Source organism: Vespula vulgaris, chromosome 25 (genome assembly GCF_905475345.1).
Source record: "Vespula vulgaris chromosome 25, iyVesVulg1.1, whole genome shotgun sequence".
Lineage (NCBI taxonomy): Eukaryota > Metazoa > Arthropoda > Insecta > Hymenoptera > Vespidae > Vespula > Vespula vulgaris.
In genome coordinates, this window is record NC_066610.1 from 1,348,004 (window position 1) to 1,363,803 (window position 15,800).

At 29.2% G+C, this 15,800-nt stretch overlaps 5 protein-coding genes across 11 annotated transcripts in view; 4 read left to right on the forward strand and 1 right to left on the reverse strand.

Moving 5' to 3' along the window:
- The first annotated feature begins 875 nt into the window (after nucleotides 1–875).
- Nucleotides 876–4,041, forward strand: LOC127072401 (neuronal membrane glycoprotein M6-a). Of its 2 annotated transcripts, none has more exons than XM_051012824.1 (5): nucleotides 876–1,127; nucleotides 1,616–1,752; nucleotides 1,835–2,017; nucleotides 2,103–2,253; nucleotides 2,405–4,041. In XM_051012824.1, exons 1-5 carry the CDS (start codon nucleotides 1,124–1,126, stop codon nucleotides 2,719–2,721), a joined length of 792 nt encoding a protein of 263 aa, XP_050868781.1. In that variant the 5' UTR covers nucleotides 876–1,123; the 3' UTR covers nucleotides 2,722–4,041. The 2 variants fall into 2 exon arrangements, with proteins under 2 accessions (XP_050868781.1, XP_050868780.1); XM_051012823.1 differs by lacking the exon at nucleotides 876–1,127 and adding an exon at nucleotides 1,296–1,500.
- On the reverse strand, nucleotides 4,028–5,896 carry LOC127072404 (N-acetylglucosaminyl-phosphatidylinositol de-N-acetylase). The gene is made up of 5 exons (XM_051012826.1): nucleotides 5,077–5,896; nucleotides 4,846–4,927; nucleotides 4,574–4,770; nucleotides 4,371–4,501; nucleotides 4,028–4,246 (listed from the first exon to the last, which is right to left on the reverse strand). Exons 1-5 carry the CDS (start codon nucleotides 5,402–5,404, stop codon nucleotides 4,091–4,093), a joined length of 894 nt encoding a protein of 297 aa, XP_050868783.1. The 5' UTR covers nucleotides 5,405–5,896; the 3' UTR covers nucleotides 4,028–4,090.
- A 23-nt stretch (nucleotides 5,897–5,919) lies between these two features.
- Nucleotides 5,920–7,344, forward strand: LOC127072406 (mitochondrial fission process protein 1). The gene is made up of 4 exons (XM_051012830.1): nucleotides 5,920–6,098; nucleotides 6,230–6,390; nucleotides 6,563–6,690; nucleotides 6,789–7,344. Exons 2-4 carry the CDS (start codon nucleotides 6,333–6,335, stop codon nucleotides 7,104–7,106), a joined length of 504 nt encoding a protein of 167 aa, XP_050868787.1. The 5' UTR covers nucleotides 5,920–6,098; nucleotides 6,230–6,332; the 3' UTR covers nucleotides 7,107–7,344.
- A 4,512-nt stretch (nucleotides 7,345–11,856) lies between these two features.
- The window catches only part of LOC127072395 (LIM/homeobox protein Lhx5), a 41,721-nt gene continuing 37,777 nt past the window's right edge, over nucleotides 11,857–15,800 (forward strand). For 2 of the 6 annotated variants that reach the window (XM_051012812.1, XM_051012813.1), the window contains exon 1: nucleotides 12,770–13,375. The gene's annotated coding sequence lies outside the window, so the exon portion shown is untranslated. Of the gene's footprint in view, nucleotides 12,018–12,211; nucleotides 13,376–15,800 lie in introns of those variants that run through there. The other 4 variants (XM_051012814.1, XM_051012815.1, XM_051012816.1 and 1 more) reach the window with 4 other exon arrangements.
- On the forward strand, nucleotides 12,453–14,133 carry LOC127072302 (uncharacterized). Its single transcript, XM_051012604.1, has 3 exons — nucleotides 12,453–12,516; nucleotides 13,073–13,375; nucleotides 14,063–14,133. The coding sequence occupies exons 1-3, from the start codon at nucleotides 12,453–12,455 to the stop codon at nucleotides 14,131–14,133; spliced, it is 438 nt and encodes a 145-aa protein (XP_050868561.1).

Below are 15,800 nucleotides of genomic sequence, written 5' to 3' on the forward strand. Positions count from 1 at the left end.
AAAACTAACAAAAGATAATTTTAGAATTTAAAAAAAAAAAAAAAGAAAATCGAAAGAATGATCAACGATGCTTTAGCTCAAGTAGAAAAAAAAAAGAAAATATTTTGTATAACGGCAAGAAATATGATTTCTTTCGTTCGTATGAAAACTTTTTACTTTAAATCGTCTACTTAACAGAAATAAACAAATTCACATACACACCAACAAATTATAAACTCCATTCAACATTTTATACAAAAATCAATAGTATGGTTAGAAAGCTTCTTCTTTTTTGCCGCGAAATTCAAGTGGAGCCACTATACGAAACTTTATTATTTATTTTCTTTTTTTTTTCAGTCAAAAAATTATCAAAAAATAGCATTTATGTTAACAATGAGTTCAGAGACGTAATTCTTTATTTTTATAGACAAGATTCTTCGAATTTTTTGAGAAAAAAAAAAAAGCTTTGCAATTATTTTATGCAATTATTCAGCGCGATTTTCTCGTTTTTCTTTTTTCTTTTTTTTTAAAGTAAATAAAGATTTTTCTAAAAATTAAAAGAAAATAAATTTTTTTTCGAAATCGATCAATAATTTTACGTCTTTATATTCGTTGATTGGCACAAATCATTATTAATAAAAATCAAGGATAATGGACGCCATGTTGCTTGGCCATATTCGATTTTGTAAGTATTATAATATTTTCTCTCATGTAGGATCAAGATCTAAACAAAAAAGAAAAAAAGAAAAAAAGAAAAAAGAAAACATCATATCATTTTAAATTCGCGAATTTATCATGTTATGTAGTTTATACATGTGTATATAAACTATGTTCATAAAATTAGAAATATGTATACAAAAAGTTTTTTTTACAATCAAAAATAAACGTACAGGTGGTCGTCGTTGTCGTCATCATCGGATGTAGTTGTAAACGATTGTCGAACAAAAGACGAACTGTCAGAATCAAAAAATTTACTTGACGAAGTAAATAAGATAACGTGACGTGTTAAAGGTCAATTAGAAAGACGAGTGGGATGTCATTCACTAAAATAGGCGTTCACCATTTTATCGAGATCTCAATTAAGGTTCCGAGTTTGTAATCTTGGGAATAAGAACGATCCTAACCTCTTTGTATCGTTGTTAATATGGGTAAGTATTTGCAATATGTTATCTTTAAATTGATATATATATACATATAAAATATATTATTTCCCGATATTTCGTTCAGTTCGAACGTTTTCGTCGTACTGAAATCGATAAAGTCTGAAGCTGCGTGAAATGTACTTTTTTCTAATCTTATCTATGAGTAAGGCTTGAAAGATTGACTCATTGATGATCAATCATACGTTTTATAGTTGTGATATAGACATTGGATTAGGTTATTTTTCGATCATGTCGGAAAACAGAATAAACGAGACCGCTGAGTTTTTACCATTGCGTAGAAATTTTATAAGCGATATAAGTTTAGGCAGGTTTTCAGAACGTAGTTTGCATGAAACTTATTTAGAAAATAAATCTTGTCGTAAGTTTTTCTATTTAACAACTTATCTTTTATATAAAAGAAAATATTAGTTTAAGTCGATGATACAACGACAATGTTATTGTTGGTACATGAGATTAATATTATTTTATTTTAGGGAACATGTGCAATGATTGTATGGCCAGAGTGCCTTATGCAACTCTAATAGCAACTATTATGTGTTGTTTAGGAGTTGGCATATTTTGCGGCACTATGTATAGAGGTGTTACGATATGTTCTCTTATGATGGATCAGGTATATATCATTCGTCTTATTAACCTCTAAATATTTTAAATAGTCTTCATATATATATATATTCGTATTAATTTTCTTAAAGGTATTTCATTTAAGACTTGGTTGGTTGGAAGCGTTACAATTGGTTCTTGCTATAATAGGAGCTAGCATGGCTGCTTTAGGCTTTATGATTTTATGCGTTGGTTGTCTTGCGACAGGTGCAACCAGACATAAAGTATATAGAGCATGGAGATCTAGAGTAGGAGGTCGTATTTCTTGCGCTGTTGTGAGTAGATATTATATATTTTGTTATTATGTTCTTCTGTAAATGTTACGAGTCAAGTAAATATATAGATTAAATATTTTTTCAGTTTATGACTATTACATATGTATCGCAATTGATCTGGCTTGTAATATTCGCAATTTTAGTTGTAATCACACTGTTGTTTACTATATTTTGGGGATTGTGCAGTAATCCTCGTGTTCAGTCTCTTGATCAATGCATCGATTTTACTCAATTCAGTAAGCAATTATACTTTTTCTTTTTTTTTCTATATATATATAAATAATTTATAAAATACATTGATCGTTATAAATCGTAAATAATATTCGTACGTTTGATAATACAACAGAATAATTTATTTCTTTATTATTTTTTTTTTCTTTTATATAGATTTTCTATTCCCAAATAATACAAGAGTAGAAGATATGAAAGTGTGCGGATCTCAAGAAGTGAAACTCTTTTGTAAAGATTTTGTTCAAAATGCAGAAGTGATGTTTATTTTAGCAACAGTTGCTGCTATACTAGCTATTTTAAGTTTAACACATTATCTCATGTGTTTATCTGCCAATTACGCACACATTCGTGATCATGAAAAATTCCAAGAATTGCAAGAACTCCAATATCTTCAAGATCCTGGCGATCCAGATTCTCCACAACCTGGAATGGGAACTTTAAGCTCTCATCATCACGCTAAGGATAGATTTTAGGATACAGCCCGCGAGATCTTCGCTATGAATCCATTATAACGTTGACTGCTTCTATCTATAGAAGCTATGAAAATTCAGAACTGGATAGATATACAACTGGATCGACAACTTTGTTCTATTAATCTTTCGTTGTACCTATTACTCAGTATTCTACTTATCGAATATTAGTTGCAGTAGTTTACTGATTCAGAGGATCTTGCGGGAACACTCTATGCCGTCCATTATCTGCGACTGTCTTGTAAGCATTTTTTACATTCTTTACGTTTTTTTTTTTATATCGTTTAATAGTATATTATCATTTATTTTAATTTTAACTTTCCAATATTTTATCATAATAAGTAATCTATAAAAGATGCAATGAATATAATTTCAGAGAGATATAATCTATAAATGTTATAAAAACGGACAATATATTATTAAGATTGAAAAAAATATATGCACAAAATATGCATAAAAATGAATAGACATATCCAAAAAATATATGTCCTATTTTATTGTATTATAAATTATTGCAAGTCACCATTTTATTTCGCTACCTTTTCTTTTATTTTTTTTATTTGTTATTATTTGTGTGTTCATTAAATTAGAATTATTATTATATATATAATATATATATATATATATAAATATATATATGTATATATTATATATTGCCTTTATAATAATCATCTATTAATGTATTAGTTGATACAAAGCACAATTCCGATAATAATTAATAATAAAAGGACAATATAATTTATCATAAAGAAAACTTGGGTGTGCGTGCATTATGCAAAAGTGCCAAATTATTAATGGAAAAATTGAATTATTAAAAAAATAAGTAACACATGTTTATTGCATGTTAATGTTTTAAAAGAAAAAGAAAAAAGAAGAAAGAAAATTTTTAAATAATATACATATAAAACTAAGTCTGACTGGTGATATTTCTTTGCCTACTCAATTTATTAATATATTCATGTGTTCTAATTTTGAGAAATATATATTTATATGTATTATATTCTATAATGATCTAACTAACAGACTGATTATATGTATTTCATATTCAGTACAAAATTATTTTTTATTATTACATTATGAGTATATAATGTAAAGAGAGCTGCACATCGATTTGGTAAATTAAACTATATCAATTAGTTTTGTTTCTTATACTTTATATATATGGTTTAAAAGCACTTGTATATTACGATGTATTACAAAAATAAATAAAAAGAAAAAAAAAAAGGAAAAAGAAAAATAAAAAAAAAAAGAAGTAATTAAGTTAAACATAATGTATAATAATTTTTGATAATTATATTCCAAATAATCATCGATATAAACAAATTTATTTTTTTTTTATTTACAATTATCATCACTTTTATTTTGTACAGATTTAATTAGATTGTGTGTATTCATCATCAAATTGAAAATCCAATTCAAGATCGAGCGCACTGATTTCTTGCAGTGTGTTAATAAATGTATATCGTGAAAATATCATATACAGCTTTCTAAACCAAACATATTGAGACTTGTGTGCTTTCATGGCATTCTATAAAGTAAGAAAAATATATTTCTATAAGATGCAATAGAAAACGTCTTTAATCTTTAAAAAAAAAAAAGGAAAAGCTTCTATATTTCTTTGTTAAAAAAATTTTGCATATATTCGAACTTACTCTTATATTTTTTCTTTGTTCATACGTAAGTAAATACCAATATGACGCAGAAAGTAAACTGATTGGTAAATCTAAGAGTTGTACATATTTTCTAGTAATGTTCACAGATTCCAACACATATAACTTGCAATCTGTAATTCATTCCACTACTTGTTATGTAATTCGTGTTTGTTAAATTAGTTATAGTTAAATATTATACTAACAAGATGGCACTTTTTTTTCAATACATAATGCAGCAATTGCAAAATAGAGAGAAATATGATTTTTATGCTTGCTTACACCATATTTATCAAAAGTAATAACAGCATTAATCTTATAGCTCTCTATATAATGTAATATATTTTCAGCTAAAACATCAACTGGCCATTTTACAGATTGACTGTCTGGTAATTCGCTGCTCCTGTACATTAATTTATTGATTTGATAAATATTGATCAAATTTATATAGAATGTGTTGAAAGATATGATTACTTACATTATAATTGTTACATTTGCTTCTGGTATACCGAGTAATTTTGTACAATTCCATAATTCTTTTTTTCTCTGTTTATCTCCACCTATAATGAGACTTATAAACATCAATAGATACAGTGTTTATACATTTAATCTGTAACGATTTCTATCAATATTTTAATTAAATCATCTTATTACTATAGAATTATTAATATATATGTCTATATATATATATGTATATATATATATATACCAGAGGAAAAGCACAGTAGATATATATTGCTGATCTTTGACCGAGTGACCCAATATATCATAGGTCCAAAAAACATAACTTCGTCATCTGGATGAGCAGTAACTAATAATATTCTACTGGGAGGACCAGGTAGTTGCCACGCAGTATGATTAACTTTTTTTAAGATTACATAGAAAAATATACAAACGCAAATGTATGCGAGAAGTGCTATTAACAATTGCCAAGATATTTCTTTGATATAATAATACCACCAGCAAACTAATTCGTTAATTTGATTACTGAAGTATTCTTTTATTAAATCAATATCTAATAATTCTAACATCCACATATTTATATTTGATAATCTTTAAATGAACATATATATATGTATAAATATAAATATTAACTTTTAATATAGAAAATTAAAATACAAATCATTTGATAGAAATATTGAGGTTATATTATTGGTAATTCTTATAACTAACTTTGACTTTTATACAGATGACTTCTTATCATTCTTTTACGATAATTAATATTGAATATTTTTTTTTGCTGAATGCACATTGCGAAGTATAAATTTATATTTTATTTACTACTATGTATTTATAAAATAATATTTGATAAATTATATAATCTCATTGATATTAAAGATTTTAAATTTATGAAATATCATTTATGTAACACTTTTTAAATGATTCACGAATTTTTAATATAAATAATCTTTAATTGCGTGAATATTGTGTAATCTTTATTGCGAACGAGGTAGATATTTAAATAATTTTTATAACAAGGATACCACCATTTTAAACATTAACTTTAATCTTATCTTTCGTTCAATCGATGAAGGTTGTAGATGGCGTTATGATATCACAAGAAAGCCAAACAAAAGATTACAGGTGGTGCTGTAGTATTAACAAGCAGCCAATCAGAAGATTGCAGATGGCGCTACAGTATTTAGAAGCGGCCAATTAGAAGGTTGAAGATGGCGCTGATTAGTACATCTACTTTATACGAAATTACTTCATACGAAATATAGTGTCAAAGTAAGTGGTATCGGTTCGTTACGTATCTGTCTTTAAAGACAAATTACTAATAATTATTACGTTATATCACGTAGAAACTGATGTCATTATTATTAATGTATTTATTTAATTATTATATATATATTTTACAGAATGGATTAATGTCTTTTACGATTATCTTTGAAAAGGTTAGGTAACAGAGGTTATGTGAATAATCTCGGAAAATTATAGTTTGATAAATATACTAATTCTACAATGGTTAATGAAGATAAAAAGATCGATCTGTTTCGAGATACTCCTATAAGATATTTAGGTAATATTCATCAAATTTTTAATCGTTGTCATTTCAATTTTCATTAATCGTTTCAACTTTTCTTCTGCTGTTACAATATTAATCATTACATAAGCGCCTAGTAAATAAGGTTGATATTATTCATTACATCTAATTGATATTATTCGTTATATATTCAATATTATTATATTAGGTTATGCTAATGAAGTGGGAGAGGCGTTTCGGCACAGGGTTCCAAGATCTGTCGTACAGTTAACTTATGTTATTTCTTCCGGTTATGTCTTAGGTGATGTGATAGATAAAGGTTATCGTGTGTTTCAGGTAAAGTGATTATTTATTATTAAATGTGAAATACATATGTATATACATACGTAGATACGTATACACGTATACACATTTGAAATCGTTTTTATTTACAGAATGATCGGACACCGTTCAGAGTAAAGCATGTTGTATTAGCCATTGCAGACACTTTACTATGGCAGTCGTTTGCATCCGTCATAATCCCAGGTTTTACTATTAATAGAGTTTGTGTGGTAATACAATATGCTCAAAAAAAAACAACGAACTTAGCTTTAAAGAATCATTGGGTACCAACCATCATTGGTTTATTATCTATACCACTTCTAGTCCGACCTATAGATTATGTTGTAGAAGAAACAATGAATGCTACTTATAGAAAATGGTTCAATTATTATCCCAAATCCAGCAATGACGAAACTGAAGATGATGAATGAAAAAAAAAGGAACAAGAGAAAGCTGTGATTTAATATAAGTGCACTTTATTCGAATACAATAATTGATCTATATCTTATCGCCTTTTGCTTAAGATAAATATAGCTAAGTAAATACATTTATAAATTATTGTTATATTGAATCAATGAAATTTGATTCGAATATATTTAATATTTATTATTATTTATATCTTTATCAAAGTTTTATGCTCTTAACGCACAATAAAATGTATTGAACATTTTAATGTGTTTACGAATTTTTATTCGTTTCTATTTTATTAATATTGTTAATTTTGTAGAGTTCAGTACAGTATTAGTAATATATATATATATATATATATATATATATATATATATATATATATAAATTATATAATAGATATATACTATATGATACATATTATAATAAATATCTATTTGTTATAATTATGAATATGTTTGTTAATCTTAGATGATATAGATTTCTATTCAAATTTTATTTATTAATGAAAAATTAAGATTATCAAGTATGAGTAATCGATGAATCGAATGTTTTACGTTTGAACGTTATTCATTTGTCGTTTTGTATTCGTTTTTAACGAATACGACGTAGACGAACGAATTGCCTGTCATACCGCAGTATGACACACAACACACACACACACATATATATATTTTTTTCTACTCTCGTGACTGATTTTTTTTCCTTCCATCAGCGTTACAATCAACGTGTCAATCAAGAAGAAAAAGTGATCGTATTTCTTTCGAAAAATTGATGGTAGATAGGTAGGTTGCTAGTAGAAACGCGTGAATGGTCTTCGACGATAAATATAAATTAAAAATTTCAACGCTTAAGTAAAATTTTAACGTTATGTAAAAAAAAAAAATAATACAAACTAAAAAAAGAAATAATAACAATAACAATAATAATAATAATAATAATAATAATAATAATAAAATTAATTTAATTTTACAAAAAGAAAGAATAATTCATTTTTAACCGTGGGCCGTTTATGGCCCACACGGCCTGAACGGATTCTTTCAACCGTGGGCCACCCGTGACCCACGCGGCCTGAATGTATTTGTTTTTTAAATCTATGGGTCGTTTATGACCCACACGGCCTGAACGGATTATTCTAAAATCGTGGGTCATAAGTGACCCATACGGCTTGAAGGGACTTTTTATCCGCGGGTCACCCGTGGCCCACATGGCCTGAATGGACTTTTTAAACCGTGGGTCATTTATGTGCCACGTGGCCTGATCAGATAAGTAGAATGAAAATAGTTCGAAATGATTAAATAAAAGAAACATTTATTATTATTATTATTATTTATTATATTTTTCATTCGTTAAATCACTAAGTAATTGGCTTAACGAGTTAGCCTAATGTCGTATGGACTATAAGTAAAAGCATGATCATCCCCTTTAATGTGTTACTACTATGTGTATGTGTGTGTGTGTGTGTGTGTGTGTATGCGTGCATCTGTGAATGTACTTAAAGCGTCCTATTAGATATCTACACACATATACGCGCATACATTCTTGATAATTTAGTTTTTATTAGCTAAGTAATTATATCGATAGTTTACTTACTAGGAAGCATCATTTATTTATTTTTAGGATTAGAAGCATTAGTATTATAGGAAGAAAAAAAGAAGTAACGATGGTTATAGATATATACAGGGTGGTACAAATGTTCACGAACATTTTGAAATACTTTTGTTGTTTTGTAATACGTAGGAAAAAATGACCGAAAGAAAAATAAAAAAGAAAAAAGAAGAAAATAATAATAATAATAATAATAATAATAATAATAATAATAATAATGAAAAAAAAGACATAATTAGTTTAGAAATTGAATCATTAATTTGTTTATGAATCTTCATTCGTAAGATTATCTCAATGTTACTTTTATATATCGGATAATAAATAAATTTTTCTTGATGATAAAGAAAATGTAATTTTAATAAATTTATAAATGATAAAGAAAAAGAGATATATTTTTTTTTAATAATAACGATAAAGAAATCAATGTTTTAATAATAGATAAGAAAATATAAATTTTGTTTATTATTAAAGAAAAAGAAATCTTTTTTTTTTAAAATAAGAAACAAACAGAAGTAAATTTTTTAATGATATATTAGAAATTGATAACGAAAAGAATAAATTTTTTAATAACAAATATGAAGAAATAAATATTTTTAATAACAAATAAAAAAAATATTAATTTTTTATTGTTTAGACAACCATAATCGTCATATTGAAACATGATCTTATTAAAATATTTATTCTTTTACGATAAATAGATAATAATAATAGATTATTTTAATTTTGATAGATCAATTTGGATTCGAATAAATTTAATATATCGATCGTATATCATCATTTCAATTAATTATCTGTAAAAATATGTATTAGTAAAATAAAATGGATCATATACATGAAAAGATAACATATAGATCATTACAATTTCGATGGATCAATTTATATTCGAATAAATCTTTTATATTGATCGTTACGTAGTCAATCATTTAAAAATTTATTACTATTGAATGATTCTTTTTTACACTTAATAAATAAATTAATAAATTAATAAATAAATAAAAGGATCATTATATTATCTATAGATCATTTCTCATGAATAAGATAATGTAAGTACCTATAGATCATTACTTTTGATGGATCAATTTACTTACATGAATAAATTTGTTATCTTATTAGAAAAATTAAAGATGAGATTATATAATAATAATAATAATAATAATAATAATAATAATAATAATAATAATAATAATTTAGTTAATTATTAAACATAAAAGTAAATAATTATTATATATTCAACTTAATGTCTAATATGAACAATTTATTTTTAATAATAAATATAATTAATAATTGTAATGATACTTGTAATTAATTAGAAAAATAAATTTTTATTATGTCTATTATAAATAAAAAAAAAACAAAAATTATAAAATTACCTGATCATACGTCGTTGTGAATTGATTCTTTCCAAATAGTTATTTATATATTAAAAAATCAACGAATAACAAATAATAGATTATAATTACATACTTATATATGTATTACGCATTTGTACACACACATACGAATAACACATAACATATAAATAATAGATTATTCGTACATATTTTTGTATAATTACGCATCCACACAAACATATACTTTTTACACATAAAAAAAGATATTGAAATATAAAAAGAAATCAATTTTCAAAATATTTATTAATATAAAACACACATATGAGAAAAAACAGATCACACACACATACACAGTTCTTATAAATAAATAAATAAAAAAAGAAAAAAAAAAGAAATCATAAAATTAATCTCACATAATTAATTATTAATCTTTTCAAAACATTTATTAATATAGAATACACATATGATAGAAAACAGATCACACACACACACACACACACGCTTCTTATAAATAAAAAAGAAAAAAGATAAATCATAAAATTAATCATACATAATTAATTATTAATCCTTTCGAAATATTTACTAATATAAAACATACATATAATAAAAAATAGATCACACACACACACACACACACACACATACACAGACACACAGAAATAAAAACTTTTATCAACATATATAAATAAATGTTCAAGGAAAATCTTTAGAATCGAGCGTTGATTTCATCCGATCATTCCCTCTCTCTTTCTCTCTCCTTTAGATCGATCGATAAGGAGAGTGAGAGGGAGATAGAGTGTCTGTGAGAAGGAGAGAGATAGAGAGAGAAAGATAGAGAAAGAGAGAGGGTAAAGAGGCGCGTCGCGGCGCGATAAGCACGATGAGCGTGGCGCGAAAAGGGACTAACCCGCGTGCACCCGTCCGTCTTCGTTCGGATCGCGTGCCGTTCTCTTCCGTAAGATAAAATAAGAGAGAAGATAAAAGAACACCGAACAATACGAAACAGAGAGAGAGAGAGAGAGAGAGAGAGAGAGAGAGAGAGAGAGAGAATAAAATCGGGAAGGTTTCGTGCGCGGCGCATCTTTCACTCGTCGAGATAACAAAGTTTAATATTACGAGGAGATTTTGAAACCTGTGGAATTTCTGGAAGCAAAGAAAAGTCGTTTCGGTTCGATAGTAATGTGGCAGTATATATATATATATATATATAAAGAGAGAGAGAAAGGAAAGAAAAAAAAAATTAGAAAGGGAAGAGAGAAAAAGAAAGAAGAAGAAGAAAGAAAGAAAGAAAGAAAGAAAGCAAGAACTAAAAAAAAAAAAAAAGAAAAAAGAAAAGAAAAGAAAAGAAATCGACATAACGCGAATTCGGCGGATTCTTTCCTTCTCTTTTTATCTTCTTTCTATCTCTCCTTCTCTCTCTCTCTCTCTTTCTCTTTCTTCAAAAAGGAAGAAAGAAAGAAAGAGAGAGAGAGAGAGAGAGAGAGAAAATCACACGACGGACGCTTCCGTCGCGGCGTCGTCGTTCGGTTGGGTTCGGCACAGTTACGGCCATTCCACGGCCATGCCTAGCGGCGCTCGATGTATGGTCACGCCCCTTAGCGGCGTTTCGAACCAATGGAGTAAGACTCGTCATCGGTACGGCGATCACCGCGGGAGCTGTATAGGCGTGTCTAACTACGGCTCCTGGGCGTGGTTAACGTATAGGAGTGGGTCGAACGAGTTAGGTAGGGTAGAATAGTGGGGGGGTTCAGGGAGGGGGAGAGATAGAGAGTGGGGATGAACTCGAACGACGGCGGCTGCGGCGCAGGCGGCGCAACCGGCGGCGCAGGTGCAGCGCCGCGCCAGTTTGCTGGCGAACTCGAGCGAAGTTGCGAGCGTGCTCGGGCTAGACGCCGCCGTCTAGACGCGACGCGACGCGCTCCGAACCACCTTCGGGCTTACCTATTACTACTACTACTACTAGTATTAATAGTAGTCTAGTACTACATATTACTGGTACTACTAATACGAGAAGAGAATAATTTGCCATTAATTGTTATTATAAAATAATAATTACATAATAATAATAATAATATTAATAGTAATAATTCTTATTATTATTATTATTATTATTTTCTATCGTCGTCATCATTATCATCATTGTTATTATTATTATTATTATTATTATCGTCATTATTAATTATTATTAGATATTATTATTATTATTATTATAATTATTATTATTATTATTATTATTGATAATAATAATGTGGCGTTGAGTCCTCAATAAAATACGTGGGAAGACGTAAATATACGTATGAAATTGATTAGAAATGATATTTTTTAACACGTGAATGTGTTGGTTTGATAAGGGTAGGATAAAGGGTGCTACCAAGGATATTGTATTTGTTCATCGATTAATGAGGATTGTGGTGTGATATGATCGGGGTTATGGTCGATGGTATTATGGTCGAGAATCGACCGGAACTCGTAGTTATTGTCGCCATGATCGTCGGTAAATCGGTATCGTCGTTCTTGTCCTGGACAAGATCATAGTGTGAGCGCTGTTATGCCTCGTCGTTTGGTGAATCGTCGACCGGAGAAAGCAGAAGAAGCAGAAGACGAAGAAGAAGAAGAAGAAGAAGAAGAAGAAGAAGAAGAAGAAGAAGAAGAAGAAGAAGAAGAAGAAGATAAAAAAAAGAAGAGATAGACGGATCATTAAAGCGTGATAATTCAAAGGTGAAAGGTTAACTAAGGTGCGTGATAAAGAAATCGATCGGTGAATCACAAAGAATCTTTCCTTTGGTTTGGTGAAGATCGAAGAGGTACGAAACTTTGCTGTAGACGATATAGTAGAGAGAGAAAGAGAGAGAGAGAGAGAGAGAGAGAGAGAAAAGACAGAGACAAAAAACAACCAGAAAAAAGAAAAACAAGAACAAGAAGAAAGAAAAAAACAAAGCAAGAAAGAAAGCAAGAAAGAAAGAAAGAAAAAAAAAAAGAAGAAGTCACGGCCGCGGGGGTGGCCAATAGTGTGAGAGTGCGATTTAACGCTCGTTGGGATTTTACCGCAGTAAAAGTGGGTGCACTGGGGCCCTCGGGACCGTTCGGCCGGTACGGGCCCGTCGAAGGTGGGCCTGCTGGTGCTGGTGCTGGTGCTGGTGGTGGTGGTGGAGGTGCTGGAGGTGCTGGTGGGCCTGTCGAGGGAGCGGTGGCAGGGGTGGCCGCTGTCGCGGCTGGGGAGGTGGAGGGCTACGGGAGCGCCGGTGGCGGTGGCGGTGGGCTGGGAGGGGGACCCGGGGGGGTTGGTACCCCCCGGATAAGGCTCGGCGGCTCTTGCTGCACGCGCCTTTCCGTCACCCAGGCTTGTAGCATAGGTAAGAGAAAACCAAACCCAATCAACTAACCCACCCAATCAACCCTCCATACCTTTTTTCTTTCTTCTTCTCGATCTTGTTCTTTTTGATACTTTCGATCACTTTTTATCTATTAAGATTTTTTTTTTCTTTAAATCTATTCTTTTTTTCGTTCGTTCGTTTCTTTCTTTTTTTTCAATGTTTTTAATTTTCCTCTTTGAACTTCTCGTCGATCGATCAACTGGAATATTATTATTAGCTTACGTTTATGCATTAACGCGAGAATTCGATGCAACGACGGTTCTTTCTTTCTTCTTTTTTCTGTATTTTTTTCTTGCTTATTTTTCTCATCGGTTATGAAAACGTATTACTAAATGCAACGCGCGCTCCATTGCGCTTCCTCTCTTCCTTTCTCTCTTTCTTTTTTTTTTATTTATTTATTTTTCATTCGGGAAATCAAGTTGCGAACGAAATGCGACATGTATGCAACGCGGACGCAAGCACTGTTTGTTTCGCGTTTTTGTTTTTCGTTTGGAAATTCAGACGCTACTAGTAATATGACGTGTATGCAACGCGGATGCAACCCCTCTGTTTGTTTCCTTTTTTTTTGATCTTTTGTTCAGAAATTCAGACGCGACCGCAACGAAACGTGAATGCAACTCATAAGTAACCTCTGTTTACGTTTTTATTTTTTATTCTGATATTCAGATGCAACCGAAATGCAACGTGAATGCAATTCAGATGCAACCCCTCTTTACGTTTTTATTTTTTATTCATAAATTCAGACGCAACCAAAATATAACGCGAATGCAATTCAGAAGCAACCCTCTGTTTTATTTTTTATTTTTTATTCATAAATTCAGACACAAGCGAAATGCAACGCGAATCCAACTCAGATGCAACTTCTGTTTTCGTTTTTATTTTTTATTTATAAATTCAGACGCAACCGAAATGCAACGCGAATGCAATTCAGATGCAACCCCTGTTTTCGTTTTTCATTTTTTATTCATAAATTCAAACGCAACAGGAATGCAGCGATGTCGCAACGCGGACGCAAACCCTCTTTTATTTTTTATTTCTTATTAACAAATTTATTTTTCGTTTTTAGAAATTCAGATGATACTTTGTCTTACTGTTATTGTTATCGTCATTATTATTATTTTTAATTTTTAATTCTTTAGTTTATTTTTCTCGACTCACGAACTCAATCCATAAGAAATTTAAGTCGTTTAATTTTCATGATCATTTTTTAATAACAAATCAATAAGCAATAATTTTTATATTTTTGAACTGTTTTTACTAATGATTCGAAAACGATTGATTTTTTTTTTTACTGATATTATTATTACTATTATTAAATGATGAACGCTAATCTAAGCCGTATGCAAATCGGACGTCCTGCGGTTTCCAATTTTTTCTTTATTTTTTTTTTATATATTTATTACTATTCTTTCTTTATCTTTTTTTTTCTCTTCTTTCTGTTCGTTTTCAACGACGAATATCATTATCCACGATTTCTTTCTTATTTTATTTTACTATCTTTTTTATTTTATTTTATTCTTTTTTCCATTGAATAAATTAGATGCACATCGTCTGTCTTCATACATACGCACACACACACACACATATTTAATAATTTCACAACAAATGCAGACGCAAGACGTTCTTTATTTTTCTCGATCGTTTCTTTTTTCGTTTCTATTTGATATTCACCGATCAATCAAAAAGCAAACTCGGAACTTAAATTAAACGGCACTCTACTCGTTGTCAATATTTTTCAATAACAAATAAAGATTCAATTTCATTTTAATTTTTATATTCTTTCCTTTGCATTATTTTCCTTCAAAAAAAAAAAAAAAAATAAAAAAATAAAAAAGAAAAAGGAAAAAAGAGGAAGAACCTGAAACATTCAACCCCTTCTCCATTTAAATATTTTACAATAATGAACGTGATCGCGATCACTGATCATTTTTTTTAGCTCGACATTATTTTTATCTCTCTCTGTATAAAAAAAAAAAAAATAAAGAAAGAAAAATGGAATGAAAAGAGAAAAATAGGAGGAAGAAGTAAAAAGAAAGAAAGAAAGAAAGAAAAAAATATGCAACCCAGACGCAATCCGAACTTAATCCTCTTTTTATCTTACGAATAATTTTCCATCGACAACAAGTTTGCCGTCGGCGACGACGTTCGAACAAAACGTCCTCGCTGATATCCTTGAAAAATTTTTTTAATGAACGAAAACTATACGAAGAAATAAATAAAGCAAATTTTTTAATCGATCGTTAATTAATAAAACTTGTTAATCATTACGTTACGTTAAGCGACGATTGCAAAGAATAAAAAAAAAAAGAAACAAAAAGAAAGACACACAAAGGACAAAGAAAAATTAATATTAACAAATCGAAAATGAAAATCTTGAAATTTGCGATTTCTAATCGACAAAGAA

What these genes read in the sequence shown, in the direction of transcription:
- LOC127072401 (XM_051012823.1), top strand. Translation starts at nt 1,311, where the DNA reads ATGATCAATCATACGTTTTATAGTTGTGATATAGACATTGGATTAGGT. An exon ending in GTTCTCTTATGATGGATCAG is followed by an intron (nt 1,753 to 1,834) that starts GTATATATCATT and finishes ATTTTCTTAAAG; the next exon opens with GTATTTCATTTAAGACTTGG. An exon ending in GTCGTATTTCTTGCGCTGTT is followed by an intron (nt 2,018 to 2,102) that starts GTGAGTAGATAT and finishes ATATTTTTTCAG; the next exon opens with TTTATGACTATTACATATGT.
- LOC127072404 (XM_051012826.1), bottom strand. Translation starts at nt 5,404, where the DNA reads ATGTGGATGTTAGAATTATTAGATATTGATTTAATAAAAGAATACTTC. An exon ending in GCAAATGTAACAATTATAAT is followed by an intron (nt 4,771 to 4,845) that starts GTAAGTAATCAT and finishes ATTAATGTACAG; the next exon opens with GAGCAGCGAATTACCAGACA. An exon ending in AACAAAGAAAAAATATAAGA is followed by an intron (nt 4,247 to 4,370) that starts GTAAGTTCGAAT and finishes CTTACTTTATAG; the next exon opens with AATGCCATGAAAGCACACAA.
- LOC127072406 (XM_051012830.1), top strand. Translation starts at nt 6,333, where the DNA reads ATGGTTAATGAAGATAAAAAGATCGATCTGTTTCGAGATACTCCTATA. An exon ending in TACTCCTATAAGATATTTAG is followed by an intron (nt 6,391 to 6,562) that starts GTAATATTCATC and finishes TTATTATATTAG; the next exon opens with GTTATGCTAATGAAGTGGGA. An exon ending in AAGGTTATCGTGTGTTTCAG is followed by an intron (nt 6,691 to 6,788) that starts GTAAAGTGATTA and finishes TTTTATTTACAG; the next exon opens with AATGATCGGACACCGTTCAG.
- LOC127072302 (XM_051012604.1), top strand. Translation starts at nt 12,453, where the DNA reads ATGGTCGATGGTATTATGGTCGAGAATCGACCGGAACTCGTAGTTATT. An exon ending in TATTGTCGCCATGATCGTCG is followed by an intron (nt 12,517 to 13,072) that starts GTAAATCGGTAT and finishes ATTTTACCGCAG; the next exon opens with TAAAAGTGGGTGCACTGGGG. An exon ending in CACCCAGGCTTGTAGCATAG is followed by an intron (nt 13,376 to 14,062) that starts GTAAGAGAAAAC and finishes TCTGATATTCAG; the next exon opens with ATGCAACCGAAATGCAACGT.